This window comes from Trichosurus vulpecula, chromosome 2 (assembly GCF_011100635.1).
Source record: "Trichosurus vulpecula isolate mTriVul1 chromosome 2, mTriVul1.pri, whole genome shotgun sequence".
Classification (NCBI taxonomy): domain Eukaryota; kingdom Metazoa; phylum Chordata; class Mammalia; order Diprotodontia; family Phalangeridae; genus Trichosurus; species Trichosurus vulpecula.
In genome coordinates this window covers 9,032,530-9,057,403 of record NC_050574.1, presented here as the reverse complement: position 1 = coordinate 9,057,403, position 24,874 = coordinate 9,032,530, and the positions used below count along the sequence as shown (strand labels likewise).

The 24,874-nt window shown below is 48.4% G+C and overlaps 2 protein-coding genes across 3 annotated transcripts in view; both read right to left on the bottom strand.

The window, feature by feature from the left end:
• Window positions 1–649: 649 nt before the first annotated feature.
• LOC118837563 (zinc finger protein 420-like) overlaps window positions 650–24,874 on the bottom strand; it is a 218,041-nt gene continuing 193,816 nt past the window's right edge. The window contains exons 9-10 of the mRNA XM_036744518.1: window positions 1,374–1,651; window positions 650–1,208 (exon numbers count right to left, since the gene is read on the bottom strand). Of these exons, the coding sequence (XP_036600413.1) occupies window positions 725–1,208; window positions 1,374–1,651 (762 nt within the window). The 3' untranslated portion in view covers window positions 650–724. The remainder of the gene's footprint in view (window positions 1,209–1,373; window positions 1,652–24,874) is intronic.
• Window positions 1,856–8,321, bottom strand: LOC118837574 (zinc finger protein 2-like). 2 transcript variants are annotated; one of them, XM_036744534.1, is made up of 5 exons: window positions 8,176–8,321; window positions 5,437–5,563; window positions 5,245–5,331; window positions 2,027–2,094; window positions 1,856–1,901 (listed from the first exon to the last, which is right to left on the bottom strand). In XM_036744534.1, the coding sequence occupies exons 1-5, from the start codon at window positions 8,263–8,265 to the stop codon at window positions 1,881–1,883; spliced, it is 393 nt and encodes a 130-aa protein (XP_036600429.1). In that variant the 5' UTR covers window positions 8,266–8,321; the 3' UTR covers window positions 1,856–1,880. The 2 variants fall into 2 exon arrangements, with proteins under 2 accessions (XP_036600429.1, XP_036600430.1); XM_036744535.1 differs by lacking the exons at window positions 1,856–1,901; window positions 2,027–2,094 and adding an exon at window positions 2,621–2,829.

The window sequence follows — 24,874 nt, the reverse complement described above, 5'->3', positions numbered from 1 at the left end:
AGGAGCTGTGAGTTAGCCATCTGCTAACCTCTGGGTATTTACTTCAACACCTGTGTTTTAAAGAGGTGGAAATGAAAGCCCAGAAAACAGGGAGATGGAGACATAGATTCAAAAAACATAAGAGGAAAATGAGATAAAATATAAAGGAAAGATAATGGTTGACACTGTCAATCCTTTCAGATTATTTGAACCCCAATAATGTCCATTGCTCTATGCTAAAAATCCCCCTTCCCTTCCTCAGCAACTTCAAAGACCAGATAAAATTGACAAGGTGTATCTTTACTATCTGTGGTGACAGAAAGGCTTCAGCCAGAACAGTGGGCTAGAGGCATTTGCATCTCTAAGTGACCCTACCTTGTCAACTGCCTTGTTTACCTAAGAACTTCCTTTCTTTGATATGGGTCCCTGAAGGCAGAAACACCGCTCACCCTCCAGGAGCTGCCAGGAGAGGGCACCACACCCACTGAGGACACTTCATTTGCAAGTGCTCATTTTTAATTCTTCCTGCCCAGCATTTCTTGATCAGCCAGAGTGGGGAACCCCCCCAACCCTTCCCCCACAGGGCAGTTAGCTGCTAACCTAAGGCAGGCCATCTCCCAGACTCTTGGGCCATTTTAACCCTTCTCCCCGGGGGGGGGGGGGGGGGGGGAAGACTGGCCTTCGGTTCAATCACCCAAGCCCTACACACTGCTGTCCCATGATTCCATCACACACTGAGGGCCCCTTACTGTGTTTCTAGCCCACAGAGGCACTCGCCTACATTCAGAGGGTTTTCTCTGGTGTGAATTCTCTGATGTAGAAAAAACTTAGACCTCCGACTAAAGGCTTTCCCACATTCACCGCACTCATAAGGCTTTTCTCCGGTGTGAATTCTCTGGTGTAGAAAAAAATTGTAGCTCCGGCTAAAGGCTCTGCCACATTCATTGCACTCGTAGGGTTTTTCTCCAGTGTGAATTCTCTGGTGCAGAAAAAAATTAGAGCTCCGATTGAAAGCCTTCCCACATTCACTGCACTCATAAGGCTTTTCCCCAGTATGGATTTGCCGATGCTGAGTGAGGACGGAGCTCCGGCTGAAGGTCTTCCCACACTGGATACACAAGTGAGGCTTCTCTCCCGTGTGAATTCTCTTATGATCGCTCAGGGCTGAATACCGCCCATAGGCCTTGCCACACAGGTTACATTCGTAGGGCTTCTCTCCAGTGTGACTCCTCCAGTGCTGCATGAGGGAGGAGCGCTGTCTGAAAGATTTCCCACATGCATTACACTGATGAGAGCTCTCCTTAGTGTGGATTCTCTCTGGATGGTGAGGGTCAGAGCTCTCCTCAAATGTGTCACCAGCCTCACTTCCTTGGAGTTTCTTCTTGGTACAACGCCTCCAGTGCTGCATCAGGTGTGATCTCCTTGAGAAGAATTTACCACAGTCCTTACAATCAAAGGGTTTCTCTCCCGTATGGATTCTCTGATGTTCAGTAAGTTTGGTCTGCTGGATAAAAGCCTTCCCGCACTCGTGACATTCATAGGGCTTCTTGCCAGTGTGGATTCTCCAGTGCCGAATCAGGGTGGACCGCTGCCTGAAGACCTTGTCACACTCACTGCATTCGTAAGGCTTCTCGCCAGTGTGAATCCTCCGGTGTTCGCTGAGGTAAGATCGCTGACTGAAGTCCTTCCCACACTCATTACATACGTGGGGCTTCACTTCAGCATGGCTCTTCTGATGTCGACTAAGGCAGGAAACGCGCTTAAATCTTTTCCCACAGCTAAGACACTCGAAGGGTCTCTCTCCTGTGGGATCTTGTCCATACGTTACTCGGTTTAACCTCAGATAGACGCATGTCTCCAGCTCATTCCACGCATGGCCTGACTCTCCCGGCTGAGCCTGCTCATGAAGGAGGGTCACTGGGCTGCAATCACATTCAGGGAAAAAAGACTGGCTCTGGGCAGTGTTAAGAGCTTTGCTTTCACGTTCAGAGGCTGCTCCCAACTCAGGTTCCTGGTCGGTGTCCCTGGTGGTCCCCTCTGATCTCACCTTCCATACTCCTCCTTCTAGAGACATTCCTTCCTTGGCCCCTTGGGTCTTGGTTTGAACCTCGCAATCTGAAACAAGAATTCATAGCCATAACAGTTACAATAATAACGATGGTGTTGCTGGTGGCTAGCTAGCATTTTTACAGTGCCTACTACGTGACAGGCACCGTGCTAAGTCTGTCAGATCTATGGAGAGGGAAAGAGTTCGTAACCAAACGGGAGACAGAAAGCTTCACGGGACGAAAAATGGGTAATTTTGATTACATAAAATTTGTAATTTGGAACTATGCCTCAAAATCTATTAAGCTATGCATACCTTTTTTCAAATTTTAAAGTGGTTTTTCTTTCTTTTTAAAAAAGTATAAATAGTATTTTATTTTTTCCAATTATGTGTAAAGAGAATTTTTAACATTATAAAGAGAATTTAACATTTAACAGTTCCAAATTTTTCTCCCTCCCTTCCTCCCCTTCCACCTCCCCAAGAGAGCAATCTGATATCAATGATACATGTGTGATCATGTAAAACCTATTTCCACGTCAGTCATGTTGTAAAAGAAGAAACAGACGAAAAAAACATTGAAAAAAACCCAAAGAAAGTAAAAATCACGTGTTTCAATCTACATTCAGCCTCCGTAGTTCTTTGTCTGGCTGGGGAGAGCATTGTCCATCATGAGTCTTTTGAAGTTGTCTTGGATCATCGCATTGCTGAGAAGAGCTAAGTCTGTCATAGCTGATGGCACAAGGTTGCTGTTACTGCGTACAATGTTCCCTTGATTCCTGGGCACGCCCTTTGACACGGTGAGACTGTTACCCCAAAGAGATCAGAGAAAGGGGAAAAGCATCCCTATCTACAGAAACAGCTATAGCAGCTTTTTTTTGTGGTGGGAAAGCACTGTAAACTAGAGGGATGCCTATCAGGTGGGGCACGGCATATGAGTGGAGTGGAATACTATCGTGTTATGAGAAATGAGGAGTGGGATGGTTTCAGAGAAGAGCTGCATGAACTGATACAGTGTGAAGGGAGCAGAACCAGGGAAAAAGTTTATATAATAATAACATTTTTGTAAAGATAAACGACTTTGCAAGACTTAAGAACTCTGCTCACTACAATGACCAAGCGCAATTTCAAAGGACTCACAATGAAATATGCTATTTACCTCCGGAGTGTAGACTGAAAATTGTTTTAGAAATGCTCAGTACGGAAATTTGTAATGGGTTGTATTTTTCTTGCTTTCTCAATTGAGGCAGGGGATGGGGGGGGGGGGGGAGAAGGGAAAGGTGGAAAAGAGATTTCAAACTTAAAAAAATTTGTAAAAATAAAATAATTTTTCAAAGAAGGACTCCTGATCTACACCAAGCTGGCACCCCATCTGCAACAATCTTGACAGTCAATTGACTATTAAAACACCTCATTCATTCATTCATTCCCCTTTAGAGGGCAGACCTATAGGTCTCTTCATAGCATTTCTGGCACTTCCTCGCTGTGTGACCTTGGGAAATTCACTTTAACTCTCTGGCCCTCCATATCTGTGAAATGGAGGTGAGTGATCCTTGGGAATGCCTGCTTCCCAGGGGCATTAGGGAGCCCTGACCTTCAGGAGGCAGCCCTGTCCCTCTCTGGGGCTGCTCCTCTCCTTGTTAGGAGCCCAAATGGGAATGCAGTCAGCCCACCTCCATTACTCCTGGTTCTGCATTCAGGAATCAACCAGAAAACTCAAACCCCTCTTCCCTACGACAACCTTTCAGATGCCTAGAGGCAGGGAGTGAGTGAGCGACGGTGCCTTCTCTTCTCCTTGTTAAAATGACACCCCTGCCCTGCCTCCCCCAGTTCCTTCACTCTATTCTTGGAAGGCTGAGTCTCTGGTTCCTTCATCATTCCTTATGGAAAAAGAATTAAGATGCCAGACAATGATGTGCAGTCCTAAGACCTGGGTTCAAATCCCACCGATGTTTTCACTTGAAGGGTTACTCAGTGCTTGCCCTGCCTCCCTTCACAGGATTGTTTTGAGAAAAGTTCTATGTCGCCAGTGTTACGGAGGAGGAGCTGGAGATTGGGGAAGGGCAGCCGGAAGTGACTCGCCCAAGGTCACGGAGATTTGCCCAGGGTTGTTGTGAGAAGCCCATGGGACTGGAAGAGTGGGAGGAGTGATTTCTATTCCAGGAACAATAATAAACATTTCTATACCCACTTCCCATTTACAAAGCCAGATGACCCTGTGAGGGAGGCAGTCAAGAATCAGCATTCCCATTCTGCAGACGGGAAAACCAAAGCTTAAAAGGCAAAGCCACCAGGCACAGAAGCGTGGTCTTCTGTCTCTGCCCTAGACCCTTCTCACCAAGGCAGGCTGCCTGTCGTGATGTGAGCAGGCACAAGAAATGACAGCTCTGCCCACTACACGGCCTACCCGCTGCTGCCACTGGTGGGTCAGGCTGAAAGGTGCCCACTCTCTCTGCTGCTCCCCAGAGCCAGAGAAGGCACATGAGAGCCAAGAAATGGGGAGGGCATTCAAGCAAGTGACCGGCCCGAGCTGTGCCCCCAGCTGGGGCTGGGCTGCGGTAAGCAGCTGGTCTGGGAGGGATCTCACAGTCACACCTGCCTTCCATCCTTCTGAGGGCCCTGGGCCAGCTCGGCTCATCCCATATGGCTGTGCCTCCTGAGGGTGGAGATGGGAGGCATTTTAGCAGAGGCCTGAGCTAAATGGACCAACACCTGGCTCTGGACAGGGAGGAAGGCAGAGAGGCCAGAGCCAGATCTCACCACTAACTTTTCATCTTTCAACAAATCATTTTCCCACTCTCTGGGCCTCAGTTTCTTCCACTGGGGCAATAGTAATGAGCACTTATATAGGGCTTTAAGGTTTGCAAAGTACTTTACAGGTTATCTCATCAACCCTAGTGAGGCAGATACTATTCTTATCTCTGTTTAACATATGAGGAAACTGAGCTAGAAGTAGGTGACTGGTCAAGGGTAACACAGCTTGTGGGCACTGTGGAATTCTGCCACACTCCAGGTCCAGCGCTCTATCCACTGTGGCACCGAGCTGAGGAGGCATGGCTGCTAAGCTCTGCCTTTCTAGGATGGGGACCCTCGTCCCCCAACCCCTGAGGACACCGCTCACCACTGAGTCTCACTGGCCCCTGAGGAAACCCACCCCCCCAAACACACACCCAAATCCGGCCTCAGGAACCCTCAGCACCCTGCCTGGACCATTCACTCACCAGAACGAACGCTCCCTGGAAACTCACTGCCTTCCCCTTGCTCAAGCCAGGAGATGATCTCAGGCATGGATCCGGGGGATGCTGGCCCTGAGGAAAGATGGCGATCCATGCTCTGGACAGCTCCCCCAGCGCTGGCCTGGGTCTGCCTGCTTGGGGCTCAGTGTGGAGCGAGCGGGCGGAGGGTGGCCTTACCCAGGGAGACAAGGTTTCGGTAGTTCTCCAACATCACGTCCCTGTAGAGCTGCCTCTGAGTGGGGTGCAGACCCTTCCACTCGTCTGGGGAGAGGTCGACGGTCACGTCTTGGAAGGTTATCGCCGACTGCAATGAGAGAGGTGGGTGTGCTGAGCTTGAGACTGAGAGGCGGAGGGCTGCCACTGGCCTGGGGGACAGCATGCCAAAACTCCCGCTCCGGGTGAGGCTACCTACAGGCCTGTCACTGGCTCAGCCAATCAGGTGGAGAGAGACTGAGAATTCCTCATCGCCACTCTCCCAGCAGCTGGGGAAGCACCTCGGAGAATGCTTCTCTGAGAAACTGAGGCCACACACCGGCACACCCCCTTCTCCTTCCTCCTCTCCTCCCACAGACAACTTCCCCACCATCTCTTCCCATCCCATCCTGCCTGCTGCAGACTGCCCCTCCTCACCCCCATTCTCTCTCCAGGCTTTCACTCTGTCTCCTTAAAAACCCCTCTCTTTGTCCGATCCCTTCCCAGAGCCCCCTTCCAGACCTCCTTGCCTCCTCCTCATGGCTCAGCTCCTTGACGAACGCATCCACCTCCTCTTGTCTTCCGCAGCCTGGCTTCTGACCCATCCATCCCCAACTGCTCCCTCCAAGGTTACCATCTCTGGATTGTCAACCTTTGCTTGGTCCTTAGCCTCCTTGGGGTCTTGGTAGCACCTGAGGCTGGTGGTCACACTCTTCCCCTGCACCTTCTCTGGAAATTTTTGGGACCCCACTCCCTCCTGGTTCTCCTGCTGCCTACCTGACTATCCTCCTCAGCTGAATCCCCACTGACTGCTGGTGTTCTCAAGGCTCTGGCCCGGCCTTCTCAGCCCATCCGTACCTAAACAAGGCAGGTAGGTGGGCAGGGGACAGAGTGCCGGGCTTGGAGGCAGGGATGCCTGAGTTCGGATCCTGCTGTGCACCCTTAGCAGCGCAATAGACACTTATTTCCTTTCCATCTTTTTTCAGGTCTGCACAAGATGCAAATCTGCTAAGTATGCCATCTGCAGATCTGTTAGTCTCTTATGCTATTCTAATGGAAAATGTGAGAGATATACAATAGTATAATTAAATGGATCCAAAACTGGCTGACTGACCAAATTCAAAGAACTGGTGAATGGATCCATGTCAATGTTGCAAGAAGTCTCCAGTCTTGTGCTTGGCTCAGCACCGTTCCACCACTCTATCAATGACTAGGACAGGGAGGAGGAAGCTTCAGCCTCGAGGCCACGTGTGGCCCTCTAGATCCTCAAGTGCAGCCCTTTTACCCAACCTTGAGACTGTAGGTTCCCCATCCCTGAACTAGGATAAAGGGCTATCCAGCTTCCTTATCAGAGAGGCTCAGGGTGAATATTTTGTGAACACGTGGGAATTGGTTTGGGTTAACTATGTATATTTGGCCCAAGGTTCTTTCCTTCTTCTCCCTCCCTCCCTCCTTCCTTCCTCTCTGTTCCTTCCTTCCTTCCTCCCTTCCTCCTTCCCTCCCTCCTCCCTTCCTTCCTTTCTTCTCTCCTTCCTTCCTTCCCTCCCACCCTCCTCCCTTCCTTCCTTCCTTCCTCCCTTCCTCCTTCCCCCCTCCTCCCTTCCTTTCTTCTCTTCTTCTTTCCCTCCCTCTCCCCTCCCTTCCTTCCTTCTTTTCTTCCTTCCTTCCTTTCTTCTTTCCTTCCTTCCTTCTTTCCTTGCCTCCCTCCTTCCCTCTCTCCCAATGAAGGCATGGAGATAGGAGGGAGACAAAAGAGGTTTCTGTTCATTTAAGAACAAAGCCAACCTGGAGTGTTTGGGATGGAGCAGAGAAGCCTCAGGAGGGTGATTCTAGCCACTTTCACACACCTGAAGGGCCATCAGGTAGAAGGGGAATGAGCACAGCTCAGTTTTGCTTCAGAGGACAGAGCCAAGAAGTTGCCACGAGTCAGATCTGGGCTTGCTTGTAAGGACAGGCCAGTGTTGTGGATGAGAACAAGCCCCCTGCCCACAAAGCGTGCTTGCCATCTCTAGAGTCCTCCCGGCAGAGACTGAGCAGATGCAGGAAGCCGAGGTCTCTCCTGGCTCTGAAGTCCTCTGACACCGTATCTCTGAGGCCTCCTTTCCAGGCTGAATCAGCTCTCCACCAAGGCCTTGAGGCCTGCACACCCAGCTCCCATCTCTGTCTGGGCTCTGGAACCAAGTGGGCATTTCCAGTGGACCTCTCACTGACATCTCACACTCATCATCTTCCCCCCAGACTGACCCATTTCTACTGAGGGCAGTTTCACCTCCTTCAGAGCCCTCCCCAGGGCCTCATTTTCCCCATCCAAGCTACTGCCAAGACTTTGGGGTTCTCCCTCCATTTACCATGCTAGCTCAGGCCCTCTACCCTGCAGTGTCTGACATGGCCCCAGCCCTCGGGCCCTAATTCCTCTTCTGAACTGTTGCAGAGTGATTTTCCTCAAGGGCCACCTTTCCAGGGCACTCCCAATGGCTCCATATAACCGGGGCAGCTTGAGCCTAGCCCTCCAGACAGCCCATCCTCATTGTGGCTTCTTGGACATGGCGTGCTCCCACTCCAGGCCTGTGAGACTCTGCCACCCCTCCTCCCCCCCTCTCCTCTCCAACCTAGAGTTCTTAGCTTCCTTCAAAGCTCTGCTCTGGTGCTCCCTCCTACAGGCAGCACCCCTGGATCCCCCTCATCCAAGTGACCTTGCATTGATGGACCCCGTATGTACATTACCCCAGTAAAGTGGCGGCTCCTTAGGGGCAGGGCCTGTTTCATTTGTATCCTCAGCACAAAGGACCGGCGGGCTGGGTGGTGGAAGCTCATGCAGGCGCTGGCCGTCAGGCGGGTCCCTGAGGTCTAATGCTGCAGCAGGGCTGACTGGTGGGGGCCAAGCTGGTCTGAGAGAAGATAATGGTGCCATGAGGGAAATGAGCTGCTGCGGAGAGAGGGCTGGACCAAGAAACGCCTCCAGAAGAGGGGCAGCCCCCCCCCCCCCACACACACAGTAGGCTTTTGATATGTTTTTTGATGGTTTCATTTTTGTCTTTGTGGGCCTGCACACAGCAGGTACCTAATAATGGCTTATTCCATTGAATCAGCCCTTCCAGCTCCCCCTTGCTCCTTTCTGAGTTGGGGGGGGGGGGTTCCCTCCCAACTCCTCCACGCACTTCTGTGTCTGCTCCAAAGTGCCTCCCAACTTCCCGGGCCACCAGGAGACGCTTTGGATCCATGAGCACACGTGGCTATCACCCTTCTCCTAGGCTGACCAGGATCCCTGTCCCCCTCAGCAGGGCACAGAATGCTGGGTGGGAGGGCATCCTGTCCCCCTGCGACTGACAAGGACCCCTTCCACTGGGACGTTGGCCCCCGGCTCTGCCAGAGCTGGGATCCTCAGGCTCCCTAACCAAGAGGCAGCCCAGCCCAACCACAGCTCCTGCTGCCACTGGCAACGTATTCCCCAGATATAGGGAACCTGAACTGGCCTTCTGGGGCCTCGGCCCTGTGGTCTCAGCAGAGAAGCTGCCAAGGATGGTGGGGTGGGTGTCTGTGTACCCTGGGGCTCCCCAGCTTTTCCTACCCTGATCTCTGCACTCCGTGGAGGCCTCAGGGGCCTTCCAGGCTGAGGAGCGCCTCTCCCTCCCTAGAGCAGCCCCTCATCGACCTGAAGAGCTGGAAGAGCTTAGACTCTCGGGGTCACGATGGAACCTGGCGATCATCATGTCCACCTGTGCATGCCACCCCATGCAGAAGTCTCCTCGAGGGCCACAGAGGGGCTCAGTGGTCACTTCATCCACCCCCTGCCCAAAGCAGGAACCCCTCTGGATGGCTCTGGTCCGGCCTCTGCTAGGGGAGTTGCCCTGGCCCCCATCGTCCATTGCCCACCCCAGCTTGCCACTTCTTACCTCTCTCCTCCAGTATCCGGCTCACGTCCACCACCAGGCTGCTGGTTGCTGGGCCCCCAACAATCTCCCCAGGCAGGATGGTCAGGAGCTGCTCCGGCACGGACACCGCAGGACTCTGTCCAGTCCTAAGCACTGGCACAGAGCCTTTGGGGGCACTGCTCCCAGAACAGGACAGGGTGGCTCACGGCCTCCTCTCCCGGCAGCAGCTTTCCTTGGAAAACCTGGGGGAGGAACGGAAGGAGAAGGGCATATGACTGTGACCTGACCTGGGCCCCAGACTCTCCCCCGCCCTCAGAAAACCCAGCTGAGCCTGCTTACAAAGGGGATCCCTGAGGCCCCACCCCAAGAATGTCCCCTGCCGCCCCAAAGCCTCCCCAGTGGGGGGTTCCCAAGGATCCTGTCTGACCCTGGCATTTTACAAAGGAGGAAACTGAGTCCCAGAGAAGTTCAAGGACTTGTGAGGACAGGGAACCTGGCACCCATGCAGCAGCTGGGGCAGGCCCTACCCTAACGCTCAGAGGGACAGTCTCCTGCGGGGCCCAAGATTGCCCAGCCTCACCCAAAGCCCCTCTCCTCCTCCCTCTGGTCAGGCATCCACTGCTTGAAGACCTGTTAGGGGCACTCATCATCTCACCCCAGGAGGCAGAAGAATTAACAAAGGACCCAAGCTGCCCTCCCACCCCTCCAGCTTCTTGCTGGTCATCTCCCCACTGCACCCCATGAATACAAGCTGACACGTGGTCTTTCCTCCTGAGCCCACCCTCTTGGACAGGGCCTCCTTTCCAGGCTCTCAACCCTCTGGCCAAACCTGCGGCACACCACTGTCCTTGTGACAATCACTATCCCACCACCAGGCCTTTGCCCAGGCAGTGCTCCCTGCCTGGGGTGCCCTCCTTCCTCACCACCACTATCTCAGAGGCTCCCTAACATTCTTTGGCAGCTCCTGGTCCTTCAGATGACCCAGGGAGTCCATCCTGAACCCGGAGCTGTTAATGTTCTGAATACTTTTCCCAATAACTTTCTGATGCACGTGTTACTGCCCAGGAAAATGGCTTCGGTCTGTCTTCACCTCCCCAGCACCTGGCAGGTATAGGCACTGAGTGTGAACTGAAGTGAAGCCACTCCGACCCTCAGGGAGGGATGGGAACCGCCTGGAGCTGGTAAGGGGCAGGACTCGAACTCCTGTCCTCAGACCCTCGGCAGGGCTAAGTGACCTGTCCGCCAGGGAACGACCCTCCTGGGATGTTGGGGTAAAGGCGGCTTGGGGATCACCTTCTTTAGGGTCTGATGCCAGAAGCCAGAACTCCCGAGACCCTCAACGCCGGCTCCCGCGGGCATATCTGGGGAGCGGTGGGCGCTGTCCTGCGGGGCTCACCGGGCGGTGGGCAGCTCCAAAACAGGCGTCAGCCCACGCCCAGGCCCGCGCCTGCGCACTGCGCGCCTCCCGGTCCAGGGACCAGCGGCGGTAACTGACCACAGGGTTCAGAGCCCCTCCCGCTGAAGTTCAGCGGGCCTCTTCTGCGCCTGTGCGAGAAGAAACGCGCTCCGGGAGCAACCGGCCAATCGGCACGCGCGCTCCCTCCAGGCTCCGCCCCGGGAGCGCTCCATAGCAACGCCGCCATTCCAGAAAGGGCTGCTGCCCCGCGATCTTCTGGGAAATGTAGTCTTTGTCGGGCAAGGAGGCACTTAGAGCAGCATCCTTGAGGATCACACTGGGAAACCCATGGGGCAAGCCGGATTGAACAAAAAGGAAACTGAGGCCAGGAGTGGAGAAGGGGAGAATGACGGGAGGGGAAGAGAGGAGGGAAAAGGAGGCTTGAACCCCACATAACCTCGTACCCTTCCTGGGCCTCAGTTTCCACATCTGTAAAGTGGGGGGATTGGGCTCAGGGGCCTCCAAGTCACCTTCCAGCTCCAAGCTATGGTCATGAGGCTCCAGGCAGAGAGCTGACTTCAAGGCCGGCCTCTGACGCTGCTTGACCCCAGCGGCCAGTGGCCATGGCACTGACCCTCTTAGGGCTCCGGCCCCTGGCAGAGGCAGCGGTACCCTGCACTGGCACAGGCCGGCCTGAGCCTTACAGTTGTGGAGTTCTCTGCCTGGTGTGACCTCGGGAAACACGAGCGCTGACATTTCTATTGGACCTACTCTGTGCCAGGCCCTTGGAGAGTGTGATCTCATCTGATCCCCACACCAACCCAGGGAGAGTCTCCCCACTTCACGAGGATCGAGTGTCTGAGGCTGGGCTGACCTCAGGCCTTGCTGACTCAAGTCCCCCACGTTCCACGGGCAACCTCCATAATCCTCCCTCAGGCCCATGCCCCTCCCAGGGTCTCTGCCACCCACCAGCGCAGGCTGGCCCCTCTGAAGGGCTCCTTCAGTTCCAGCATCTCCAGGACCTGTCCATTGGTGGGAGGGCCTCTCAGGCTCAGCCAGTGGGATGGTCAAAAGCCTCCTCCTCCTCTTCTTCACCTCCCGAGGCAAATGAGGTGCCAGAGTATGTGTGTGTGTGTGTGTGGGGGGGGTCATCTCAGCCATACCTTCCCTCTAGTCAGGGCCTTCCCATGGGGGCTTTCCAGACCCAATGAAGAGTCAGCTTCTAGATGGCAGAGGGTCCTCAAATACAGCGTGTCGACCTGAAAGTTTGGTTAAAGGAGGCAAACAAGCTAGGTGATTGTAAATTCATATTGTTTATTCCCTTAAAGCTAGCAGCATACATACATGTATGGAGCCAGACAAAATCTGACTGTCTGAACAAAAGAATGAGAAGGCTTAAATACATTTTTAGAACAGTCCCAACTCAGTATGTCTGTGTTATTCAAATTTATGATCCCCATGTATGTTTAACCATGGTACAAGAAAAGGACTTTTCTTCATTGAATAGGTTTTAAGTACAGTGAGATAAGAGGGTTGACAAAGTGTCCACTGAAAATACAACCCAGCGCCTCTGTGCTTAATTTACCATTAACATGCCATAATATAGTATATGTCCATAAAATGTTAAGAGAAGAAGAAGTCCCATTATTCAAGACAGTGTCTCAGGTCAAGGGTCTCATCCTTAATGGCCAAGGACAGAGGAAAGAATGCTCTTAAGTCAGGCCCTTCTGGGCTTGTTGACATAGGCAGAGGCATTCTCTGAGTAGACTCAGAGAACAAAGAGGCTGCTAGAGCCAGGCTCTTCTCCTGGTTGATTATTAGTTCAGGCTCTGGCCCTTATGGAAGTTACTAAATCGATATTAAATGATTATCGAGGGCTTCCATCATTCTGCGTCAGAGGATTGCACCTCCGTGTTACAGATTAGGAATGCATTGATTTGCCCGCGGTGATCAAGCTGGCTCTCAAACCCAGGTCCGAGTCAGACATGCTTAGGACGCCTCCATGTTTGAGGGATTAAGCTTGTTTGCAGATTGTCTCCCCCGTTAGACTGTAAGCTCCTTGAAGGCAGGGGCTGTTTTTGCTTTCTTTGTGGTCCCAGCGCTTAGCGCAGTGCCTGGCACATAGTAGGTGCTTCATGGTAGACTGCTTGGACCCAGAGGCAGATCTAGGAGAGATGAAGGGAAGCTGCAGAAAGACCACTGCTCTATCCTGAGGGCAATGAGTAGGTGCCTTCCCCAGATGCTTAAAAAAAGAGACTGGGTGGGGGGAGACAGGACAAAACAGACCTGAAGATTTTAGGGAAGGGAACACACGTTTATTAAGTGCCTACTATGTGCCAGGTACTGAGCTAAGCCCCTACACCACTTTGCCGTATGACTCTAGGCGGGTCCTCCTGCCCTTTGTGTTTCAATCTCCCCAGCTGGAATACACAAGGGTGGATAGAATACATCTGAGGATCTCTAAGCCCCTTCCAGCTGATGGATGGTTATGGCCCTCCTCCTCTGGGTCCCAGTCTGCCCAGCTGTAAACGGTATGGAATGGACAGTCAGAGGTTCCCCAAGTGGGTGACACTGCCCCCCTTTGGGATGCTGGAACGATTCAGGGGGGCAGAAGTAGCGTCTGGTGCAGTTGGGGGTGTTGAATAAAAATAAGGGGGTGGTAGGAGCACAAGGAAAGAAGAAAAGATAAGAAAATTTTGAAAAACCATTTGTACATGTTTCATCTGTTGTGTAACAGAGTTAAACTCAGAGTGACTATAATATTTTCCAAATAAACACACAAAATGCAAGTTATAACCCATCAGTGGTTAAGTCTGCTGACAGATCTTAACAGGCAAGTGTTGGCAGGAGGGCGTGTTTGTTGGGAAGTCCAGCATGCAAAAATAATCTATATAGCACATGATGAAGTTAAGGATGAAACTTTTGAACTGGAGCTCAGTTGGGTTGGAGAAGTAACCAAAGGAAGTCGTGAAATTGTTCTGCAAGATGTAAGAGAAGAAGCAGAGAAATATGCCAAGGAATCTTTGAAAGAAGATCATGAATCAGATGACGGTAATATGTAACAATGAGTGCTACAGTACTTTTTCAAAGAGATGTTTTACATGTAAACTATGTAGAAGTAGTATTCTGTGCATTATTAGCCCAGTGATGAATTACCAATTGATCAAAAATTTATCTTGTATCCACAAGTTCATTTGTTTTCTACGACAAAATCCCTACTTTGGAGAGGTTATAAAGTCTTCGCCCCTTTTGTATCGCACCATTAATATTAGGCAGTCTACTTGAATCTCTGGCAGATTGACTCACAAGGGTCCAATTACGTCTGAAATAATTCTATTTCTTTTGCAGCTCATTCTTTCCTCTAATTAAAACAACTTCGAGTAAGAAATTATTGTCTAAAACCCGTATCATACTTAACCCTTTTCTGCTTCTCTCATGTCAAAGGAGCAAAGATGGAGGTAAGTCTTGTGGAAGTTTTTCCTCAGCTACCCCGCCCTTTTCCTGGTCCTATGGATGTCACTAGATGCAGTAGGAAATATCACTAACATACTGGTTTTATAGTAGCTAGTGTTAAACCTGAAAATTTGGTTGAAGGAAACAACAGAGCTAGGTGATAGAAAAATCCATGTTGTTTATTATTTTCCCTTAAAGCATAGCGGAGCTAGCTTACTTGTACGTACAAGGAGTCAGAGTATAAACTCTGGCTGCCTGAACAAAGCAATGAGAAAACTTATATACGTTATTTTAGCAGAGCTAGCAAGCCTGTATGACCTCATTTTTATGACCCCCATGTATGTTTAACCATGAGACAAGAAGAGGATTTTCCTTAATGGAATAGAGTTGTAAAGGATGTTGACAAAAGTCAGTTGGAACTACAGCCCAGTGTCTCTGTGTCTCATTACATTCCATAACATAGTATATACCTGTAGAATATTAAGCAAGGTAATCTCTCTTGGGGTTAGGGTAATGTCCTTAATGATCTGGCCTTGTTGACAGAGGTAAGGGTATTGCCTGAGCAAACTTTTAGAGAGAACAAAGAAGCCCAGGTCTTGGATCTTCATCCAGTTACTCATTAATTAAGGCTCTGGGTCTGGTGAAATTAGAAAATGATATAAAATAGTATAATATTTTTCACACTAGTGAAACTCTGAACTCTGTGTCAAATCGACACATGCCAGTTTTGGAAATTCCAAATTATGCAAGACAATCACTAATTTTTTTTTAGCTAGAGTGGACTTTGCTATTGCTGGACTTTGAATATTTATGGAGTTTACAACAAACTCTGTAAATACTTAACTAAATTCAAGTAACTTGGTAATTTAGCTTCTCTCAAATGGAGTTTAAGACCAGCCTCCTAAATTGCCTCTGTTTGCACAAAAGCAAAAATTAGCACATGCCTGAGGATATCTAGGGCCATTTTTAAGACCGACTTAAAGTTGGATCATTTCTCCACTTTTTAATAAAGCTCCAATATAAAAAATATCTTCTGTTGTTTATTTATGCTTATCTCATGTACAAGGTAACTTCCTGTTTGCATTGTAATTTTAAAACATATATTTCCTGAGTGACCCCTTACATTTTCTGAATTTGGGTTGGATAACAAGACTATTTGTAATAAGTGTCATGAGAAAATTTAAAAGCTTCATATTTCAGATACTTTAGAATGTGAAAACAGTTTGAAAAAAAAACCACCTTTGTCCATTGGTCAACTATCTCAGAAGAAAATTTTTTAAGATTTTTACTGCTGCATAATATTCATGGACAACATTTAGTTATCTCAGAAGTATGCCTGTTATAGGAAAATTGAAAGTAGATAATGTTGAAAATATTATACTATTTTATATCATTTCTAATTTCAGGTAGACCCAGAGCCTGATTTAATGAGTAACTGGATGAAGATCCAGGACCTGGGCTTCTTTGTTCTCTCTAAAAGTTTGCTCAAGAAATACCCTTATCTCTGTCAACAAGACATTCTTACCTGTTAGCCATTAAGGACATTACCCTAACCCCAAGAGAGATTACCTTGCTTAATATTCTACAAGTATATACTATGTTATGGAATGTAATGAGACACAGAGACGCTGGGCTGTAGTTTCAACTGACTTTTGTCAACATCCTTTACAACTCTATTCCATTAAGGAAAATCCTCTTCTTGTATCATGGTTAAACATACATGGGGGTCATAAAAATGAGGTCATACAGGCTTGCTAGCTCTGCTAAAATAACATATATAAGTTTTCTCATTGCTTTGTTCAGGCAGCCAGAGTTTATACTCTGACTCCTTGTACGTACAAGTAAGCTAGCTCCGCTATGCTTTAAGGGAAAATAATAAACAACATGGATTTTTCTATCACCTAGCTCTGTTGTTTCCTTCAACCAAATTTTCAGGTTTAACAATAAGTTTAAACTCTTTTTTATAACATAGGCCAATTCTAATTTATCTTAAATGACCACATTTATTATGTCATTTATAACAAGATATTAAGTATCTAAACCTTAAAAAAAAGTCTTGTTGTCTCAAAAAAAAGACTTAGAAACTTTTAAAAAGTTGGGTTTAGTTTAGAGGTTTGAAACTGGAAGTATCGTCAGAATTAGAAAACTTATTAACAACTAACCTTTATATTAGCACTTTAATAAAGTTTGTGAAGCACTATATACACATACACACTTTATATATATATATATATATGTGTGTGTGTGTGTGTGTGTGTGTGTGTGTATTTATATATATGTTAAAGCTGTCCACTATTAAAATTTTACTCCATTTTACTCCTAAGGAAATCTAAAAATTAAAGATTTGGCAAATCAAAAAAAAAAAAGACTGTGGGAGTGGAGGTGGAAAAATCTAAATGGGAGATCTTTGCAAGCAAACCCAGCTTCTTTTCTCTATTTGCATTCCAGTGACCTGGGCTGTGCTTAGCCTAAGGAAATGTTAAATAAATAAATGCTTTCCCATTCATTGTCCCATTCATTGACCCATTCACTTTTAGACATGGCCCAGCCTGGTGATCAGTGCCTTACTTGCAACAAGAAAGAGCTCCTACTTTCAGTGTCGGGGGAGGTGGGGATGGATTAGGCGGTAATAATAGAAAAAAATGACCCTCATTAAAACATTTACTTAAATAGAAAAAGGGGTGTGGAAGGGGACACAGGAAGTACATACACATACATACTTACACATACACATATGCACATCTAGTCCTTAAAGAACTGCGTAGAAAAGAAAGTCATTTCCTTCTATTTTCCAGTTTTCTTCAAATGCTTTTTTGTACGACAAACACTATTGCTATGGATTAAGTAATGCTTTTAAATGGGATCATGTCCACAATCTGAAAAATAATACTGATGCATATATGTCCCCCACCCTATTTATTCCATTTCTGAGATGTGTCTTGGCCATTTGCTGTAACGAGGATGAATCAAATGAGATGAACTCCGTGACATAACTCAAGGCTTTAGGCATCTGCGGCCACACCGGAGGGAAGCAGGGGGAGGGAGAAGAGGAGTCACTGCTTTAAGGCTATCTGAGCTCAGACATTCAGGATTCTGCATTTCAAGGTCCCTTCTAGGTGAATTCAATTCGACAAGCACTAATTAAAAGGTCTGCTACAAGGCGGGAGGGGCAGCTAAGTGATGAAGTGGAGAGATGCAGGCCTGCAGTTAGGAAGACTTGAGTTCAAATCTGGCCTCAGATACTTCCTAGCTGTGTGACCCTGGGCAAGTCACTTCACCCTGTTTGCCTCAGTTTCCTCATCTGTAAAATGAGCTGGAGAAGGAAATGGCGAACTATCCCCTTTACCAAGAGAACTCCAAATGGGGTCACAAATCAGTGAACAATGACATGGCAAGAACTTGGCAAGGTGTCAGGGGATACACAAACAAAACGAAAAGGCCTTTCCAGGTACTTGAATACAGCAGTCATCTGCACTCCCTCCACCCCCAAGTCTTTTCATCTCTGGGTGAATGATCTCCAATTGCGCCTTCTAGATGACTATAAAAAGGTGAACACATGAGGAAGGGGCTCTGGTTTTAGGGGTGTAGAATCAGTCAGTCAATTAAAACCAATTAAGCACCTACTATGTGCCAGGCACTGTGTTAAGTTCCAGAGACACAAAAAGGCAAAAGACAGACCCTCCTCTCAAGGAGCCCCCAGCCTAATGGAGGAGATGACCAGCAAACAAACATCTACAAGATACATACAAGAAAACTAGAAACTAATTAAAAGAGCAAAGGTGACTTGGGGGGGGGCGGAGCCAAGACGGCAGCTGGAAAGCAGAGACTAGCATGAGCTCCCCATCAAGTCCCTCCAAAAACCTATAAAAAATGGCTCTGAACCAATTCTAGAACTGCAGAACCCACAAAATAGCAGAGGGAAGCAGGGCTCCAGCCCATGACAGCCTGGATGGTTGCTGGGTGAGGTCTATCCCGCACAGAGCTGGGAGTGGAGCAGAGCCCAGCATGGGCCACGTGAACCGACCAGACCAGAGCTGGGTGGAACAGGCCCTAGAGCTCTGAATCAGTGAGCTGTGGCAGTTACCAGACTTCACAACACACAAACACCAAAGACAACAGAGAAGGTTAGTGGGAAAAGCTGAGGGGAGTGGAAGGAGTTCTTGGTTGGGCCACCGCCCTGGGGGCAGCGGAGGTGGGGCAGCTACAGAACTACAGCTGCAATTGCTTCCAGCCCCAGGCCCACCTGGTGGGAGGAATTAAGTGGCAGATCAGAGCAGGAGTGCAGAGCTTGCTGAAGATCTAAGTCCAGTCTAGGTTGGGGGTTTTTGGGGAAGGAGGAGTGCTGGTGTGGCAGAGCTGGCTGTAAGAGCTCTGAAATCAACAGCACATCCCCCCAAGCTTGGAACATAGTACTCGTCACTCTACAAGCAGTCATACCCTGACGAAAAACTCAAGGATCAAGTAAGTTGGCTGGGAACATGGCCAGGCAGCAAAAACACATCCAGATTCAGTCTCAGACTTTGGAATATTTCTTTGGTGACAAAGAAGATCAAAACATACAGCCAGAAGAAGTCAACAAAGTCAAAGAGCCTACAACAAAAGCCTCCAAGAAAAACATGAACTGGTCTCAGGCCATGGAAGAGCTCAAAAAGGATTTGGAAAAGCAAGTTAGAGAAGTAGAGGAAAAATTGGGAAGAGAAATGAGAAGGACATGAGAAAACTGTGAAAAACAAATCAATGACTTGCTAAAGGAGAACCAAAAAACTACTGAAAAATGTACTGAAGAAAACAACACCTTAAAAAATAGACTAACTCAAATGGCAAAAGAGCTCCAAAAAGCCAATGAGGAGAAGAATGCCTTGAAAGGCAGAATTAGCCAAATGGAAAAGGAGGTCCAAAAGACCACTGAAGAAAATGCTACCTTAAAATTAGATTGCAACAAGTGGAAGCTAGCGACTTTATGAGAAATCAAGATATTATAAAACAGAACCAAAGGAATACAAAAATGGAAGGTGATGTGAAATATCTCATTGGAAAAACCACTGACCTGGAAAATAGATCCAGGAGAGATAATTTAAGAATTACTGGACTACCTGAAAGCCATGATCAAACAAAGAGCCTAGATGTCATCTTTCAAGAAATTATCAAGGAGAACTGCCCTGATATTCTAGAGCCACTGGGCAAAATAGAAATTGAAAGAATCCACTGATCTCCTCCTCAAATAGATCCCCAAAAGAAATCTCCTAGGAATATTGTTGCCAAATTCCAGAGCTCGCAGATCAAGGAGAAAATACTGCAAGCAGCCAGAAAGAAACAATTTGAGTATTGTGGAAACACAATCAGAATAATCCAAGATCTAGCAGCTTCTACATTAAGGGATCGAAGGGCTTGGAATACGATATTCCAGAGGTCAATGGAGCTAGGATTAAAACCAAGAATCACCTACCCAGCAAAACTAAGTATCATACTCCAAGGCAAAATATGGAGTTTCAATAAAATAGAGGACTTTCAAGCTTTCTCAGTGAAAAGACCAGAACTGAATAGAAAATTTGACTTTCAAACACAAGAATCAAGAGAAGCATGAAAAGGTAATCAAGAAAAAGAACAAGAAAAAGAAATCACAAGGGACTTACTAAAGTTGAACTGTTTTGTTTACATTCCTACATGGAAAGATAACATGTATGATTCATGAGACCTCAGTATTAGGGTAGCTGAAGGGAATATGCATATATGTGTGTGTGTGTATATATATACATATATATATATGTTTATGTATATATATGTATAAGTGAATGTGTATGTATGTATATATGTATGTGTATATATATATGTAGAGAGAGAGACAGCGGGCACAGGGTGAGTTGAAGATGAAGGGAAGATATTTAAATGAAATAAAATCAAATTAAGGGATGAGAGAGGAATATATTGAGAGAGGAAGATAGGGAGAGATAGAATGGGGTAAATTATCTCGCATAAAAGTGGCAAGAAAAAGCAGTTCTGTAGGAAGAGAAGAGCAGGTGAGGGGGAATGAGTGAATCTTGCTCTCATCAGATTTGACCTGAGGAGGGAATACCATACACACTCAATTGGGTATCTTACCCCACAGGAAAGAAGGAGGAAGAAGATAAAAAAAGGGGGGATGAAAGAAGGGAGGGCAGATGGGAGTGGAGGTAATCAAAAACAAACACTTTTGAAAAGGGACATGGTTAAGGGAGAAAATTCAATAAAGGAGGATGGGTTGGGAAGGGGCAAAATATAGTTAGTCTTTCACAACATGAGTATTGTGGAAGGGTTTTACATAATGATACACATGTGGCCTATGTTGAATTGCTTGACTTCTTAGGGAGGGTGGGTGGGAAGGGAAGAGGGGAGAGAATTTGGAACTCAAAGTTTTAAAAACAGATGTTCAAAAACAAAAGAAAAAGTTTTTGCATGCAACTAGAAAATAAGATACACAGGCAATGGGGTGTAGAAATTTATCTTGCCCTACAAGAAAGGAAGGGAAAAGGGGATGGGAGGGGAATGGGGTGACAGAAGGGAGGGCTGATTGGGGAACGGGGCAACCAGAATATACACCATCTTGGAGTGGGGAGGAGGGTAGAAATGGGGAGAAAATTTGTAATTCAAACTCTTGTGAAAATCAATGCTGAAAACTAAATATATTAAATAAAAAAATAAAAAAAATAAAAGAGCAAAGGCACTGGAATTAAGAGGTGTTGGGGAGGATTTCCTGGAGAAGGTAGGATTTTAGTTGAGACTTAAAGGAGCCAGGGAGGTTGGGTGGTGGAGATAAGAGCATTCCAGGCATGGGGCACAATCAGAGAAAATGCCCAGAGGTGATAGATGGAGTGTTTATGGAACAGCCAGGAGTATGTTGGGTACCCAAAAACCAGCTGCTGCTGGGCAGCCCACCCCAGGGACTGCTGAGGGACCACAGAAATTACCTTTCCTATTCTATGGAAAAGTCAACTGAAGCCCAGAGAGGAAGCCTGGATTATAATAAGCCCAAGGCATCATTCTAGACTCTCGGGGACACACAGACCCAAAAAGCAAGTTCCTGCCAGAAAGCTCACATCCTACCATGGCCGATGGACATACCTAATTATGACAGAAGGCAGAGTGTGCTGAGGCCAGGGTAGAGAGATCTGGGAAAGAGCGATGGTAGCGGTGGAGGGCGGGCAGGTGTCAGGGAAGGCTCCACGGAAGAGGAGATGGTGCCTGAGCTGAGCCCTGGAGGACTAGGACCAAGGGGAAGCGGGAGATGCTGACCTTTGGAACAAGCAGTAGAAAGGCTGCTGGCCAAGGTGCTGAGAAGGTCCTACTGAGTAGAGAGCATCAGTCCCAGGAAGAGCCTGAGCAAGCTTGGCTTCTTACTTACTCTTCTGTCCATCTCCATCACATCCACATGCCAGGGCCAGGAGGCTCTGTGCTGCCTCACTCCAGCCTGGTCCCAGAGAGAGTTCAGGGCTAGGACTGGCACCAGGCTTTGGATGGGCACCTCCTCCCTTTCCAGGAGCATCTTCTCACACCAATAGGTCTTCACTGGTAAGGGCTGAGATGGTGCTTTTTCAAGTGACAATGGAGGGCAGCATAGGGAAGCAGAAACTACAGAAGGTGCCACCCCAGGGCCTGAGGGACCTTGTGTTCAGGAGTTATCTAGGCCCTGAGGAACTGAGCCTGGCCCCTCTACCTCTCATGCTGCCTGCCAGTAGGGACTCCTTTCTCCCTCAGCAGCTGTGGCTCCCACCTTCTCACACAGGGTAAGGATCACCACAGCTCCTATTTCTCTCCTATTTCTGAAGCAAGGTTTGTTCAAAGAGCCCTTTCCCAGAGGCCTCAGTCCTGGTCTCCTGACCCCAAGGCCAGGGCTATTCAGCCTATATCATACTGAGTCTATTCTACCAAAGGAAGGGCCATCACTCACATTCATACCATGGCTTCAGATTCACCAAGTGCTTACATTCCAGTTTCCCCGGCAGGGAGGTAGAGCTTATTGCCATTTCACAGATGAGAACCCACAGAGAGGGGATGTGATCTTCTCATACTCACACAAAGCTGGCCTGGGTCTGAGGGAGGATATGAACTCAGGTGTTTGATCCTGAGATTGGGGCCTCCTGCAGCCAGAAGCACCTCCCTCCCAGGTCCTACCCAGGGGCCACCTCCCACAAGAAGCCCTTTCTGACAAGCCTGCTAGTTGTTTGTGCATCTCCTGGCCCCCTTTCTCCAATAATCCCCAACTTTGTAATGATTTTGTACATATCTAGTATTCACATGTGGGAGCCAAGTAGAATTTCATAGAGCATGGGACCCAAGGCAGGAAGACCTGAGTTCAAACCCTTCCTCAGACATTCTCTAGTTGTGTGATGTTGAGTAAGCCACTTCAACTCTCCCAACTTCTACTCCAGCATCTGTGAAATGGGGATATTAATAGAACTCCTTGCCAAGGTCATTGTGAGATGAGATTAGAACCTCTGTGCACAGCTTTGCAGACTTCAAAGTGCCAAAGAAATGCTGGCCGCTGTTATGATTATTTATCTGTGCACGCGCTTTCCTCCAACAAGATCAACAGTCAGCATGCATTTATGAAGCGCCTACTATGTGCCAGGCATTGTGTCTAAGTTCTGATGATACAAACAAAGGCAAAACCGGTCTCTGCCCTCAAGGAGCTCATAGAAGACACACCAACAAATACGTAGAAATAAGCTATAGACAGGATTGATTGGAAGGCACTAGCATTAAGGTGGCTGGCAGAGGCTTCCTGAAAAAGTGCGCTTTAAGCTGGGATTGGAAGGAAGCCAGGGAAGCCACAAGGCTGAGATGAGGAGGGAGAGTCTGCCAGGCTTGGCAGATGGCCTGAGAAAGTGTCCAGAGCCAAGAGATGGGGGGGTCTTGTTTGAGGAACATCCACGAGGCCAGTGTCTCTGTATGAAAGAGGACATAGTGGGGTGGGGTGGTGGGTATAAGGTGGAAGGGGCCCTAGAATAGAGAGCTGTTAGAGTAGCAAGAGTCTTTAGAACATGGGTGGGGCAGCTAGGTGGCACAGCGAGTAGAGCATCAGCCCTGGAGTCAGGAGGACCTGAGTTCAAATCTGGCCTCAGACACTTGACACACTTACTAGCTGTGTGACCTTGGGCAAGTCACTTAATCCCAATTGCCCTGCCTTCCCCCTCCAAAAAAAAAAAGAAGAGTCTTTAGAACATGGGATAGAAAGAACAAGACTGACTAGGTTATGAAGGGCTCTGAATGTCAAAACAGAGGAGTTTGTACTTCATCCTGCAGGCAATAGGGAGCCACTGCAGTTTATTGAGGTGGGGAATGCCATAGCTAAAAGAGCTGTGCTGGTGACATTGGCAGCTGAGTGAGACTACATGGATGGAGAAGGGAAGACTTGGGCAAGCAGGCAGAGCCCCCAGCAGCTACTGCACTAGTCCAGGTATGAGGCAAGAAGGGTCTTCGCTGGAGGGAGCAGGATCCAAGGAGAGGAAGGGGCATAGTGGGGAGATGTTACGAAGGGAGAATAACAGGCCTTGAGGATGAGGGTCCATAGGGAGGCCTGGGACAGCAGTAGGGAAGTCTGGAGGTGACAGAAAGATCACCTGGAAATGGTGAGTTACTGGGGATCTAGTTGGAGGCGTGGGAGATGTGGGATGAGAAAGGCATGTGATTGGTTAGGGTTAGAGGTCTTAGGGTGAGAAAATGGACAGGGGTCTGATTGGAAGTGGGTGATTCGGGTTAGAGGGCAGGGGATGTGGTCCTTGAAGGGAGGGCATGCCCAGGATGTATCTGCTTTCTCAGAGCTGCTTAAATCTCATTCAATTAGATCGAATTATTATGATTTTGATTATTTAGTGCTGGCATCTGGCTGCGTAGAGGTTACCCTCCCTCTCTGCCCACCATTTCTCAGCCTCTTCCTGTCTCCAGAACACTGGACCACTCCAAGGTCCTTTTCCTGCTCTTCTTGGGGTACACTGAAGCCCTCTCTTGTTGCCCCCAAGAGTCTACAGCTGGATTCTAGAGTATGTTCCCAGCTCTGAATTCCATCAAGCCCTGGACCTGAAGCTGGGAAGTCCTGGGTTCGGATCCTGCCTCTGGCACTGACTCACTGTGTAAACATAGGTGGGTCACTCAGCGACTTCCAGTGAGCCAGAAATGAGATAATGTGGGTATAGTTCCAAAACTGGATGCTCAGTAAGTATAGCTTGGAGAGGCCTGGTGGTGAAGCACTTGGAGGACCCAGTTTCCGATCCCACTCCCCACATTTTGCTGCCCACATGGCCATAGGCAGGCCACTCCTCTTGGCCTCTTCTTTTTCTTCCTCCTTAAGATGAGAGGACTCAGCCAGATGCTCCCAAAGATTCTCTCCAATTTGAAATCTTTGGTCCTTTGATCTGTTTGGCTCCTGTTGGTGGCTATAATCACCCCAGCAGCCCTTAGAGGAATCCAGGGTCCCCTCCAGCCCATTGCAAAGATGGTAGAATCCCAGATGTCTTTGGTTCATGCCAGATGGTCCCAGGCTAGACTCTCAGGAAGGCTTGACTTTCCACTGGACACCAGTGGGACTTCCTGATGTGGAGATCTCAGAGAGTCCAACCTCTTGTGTCTTGGCTGGAGTCCCCTTGACAACAGAGATGGAGGAATCCTCTGAGGACAGGCACCTCATTGATCCTCCCACCCCACGTAGGAATCTACCATGGAGATTCCA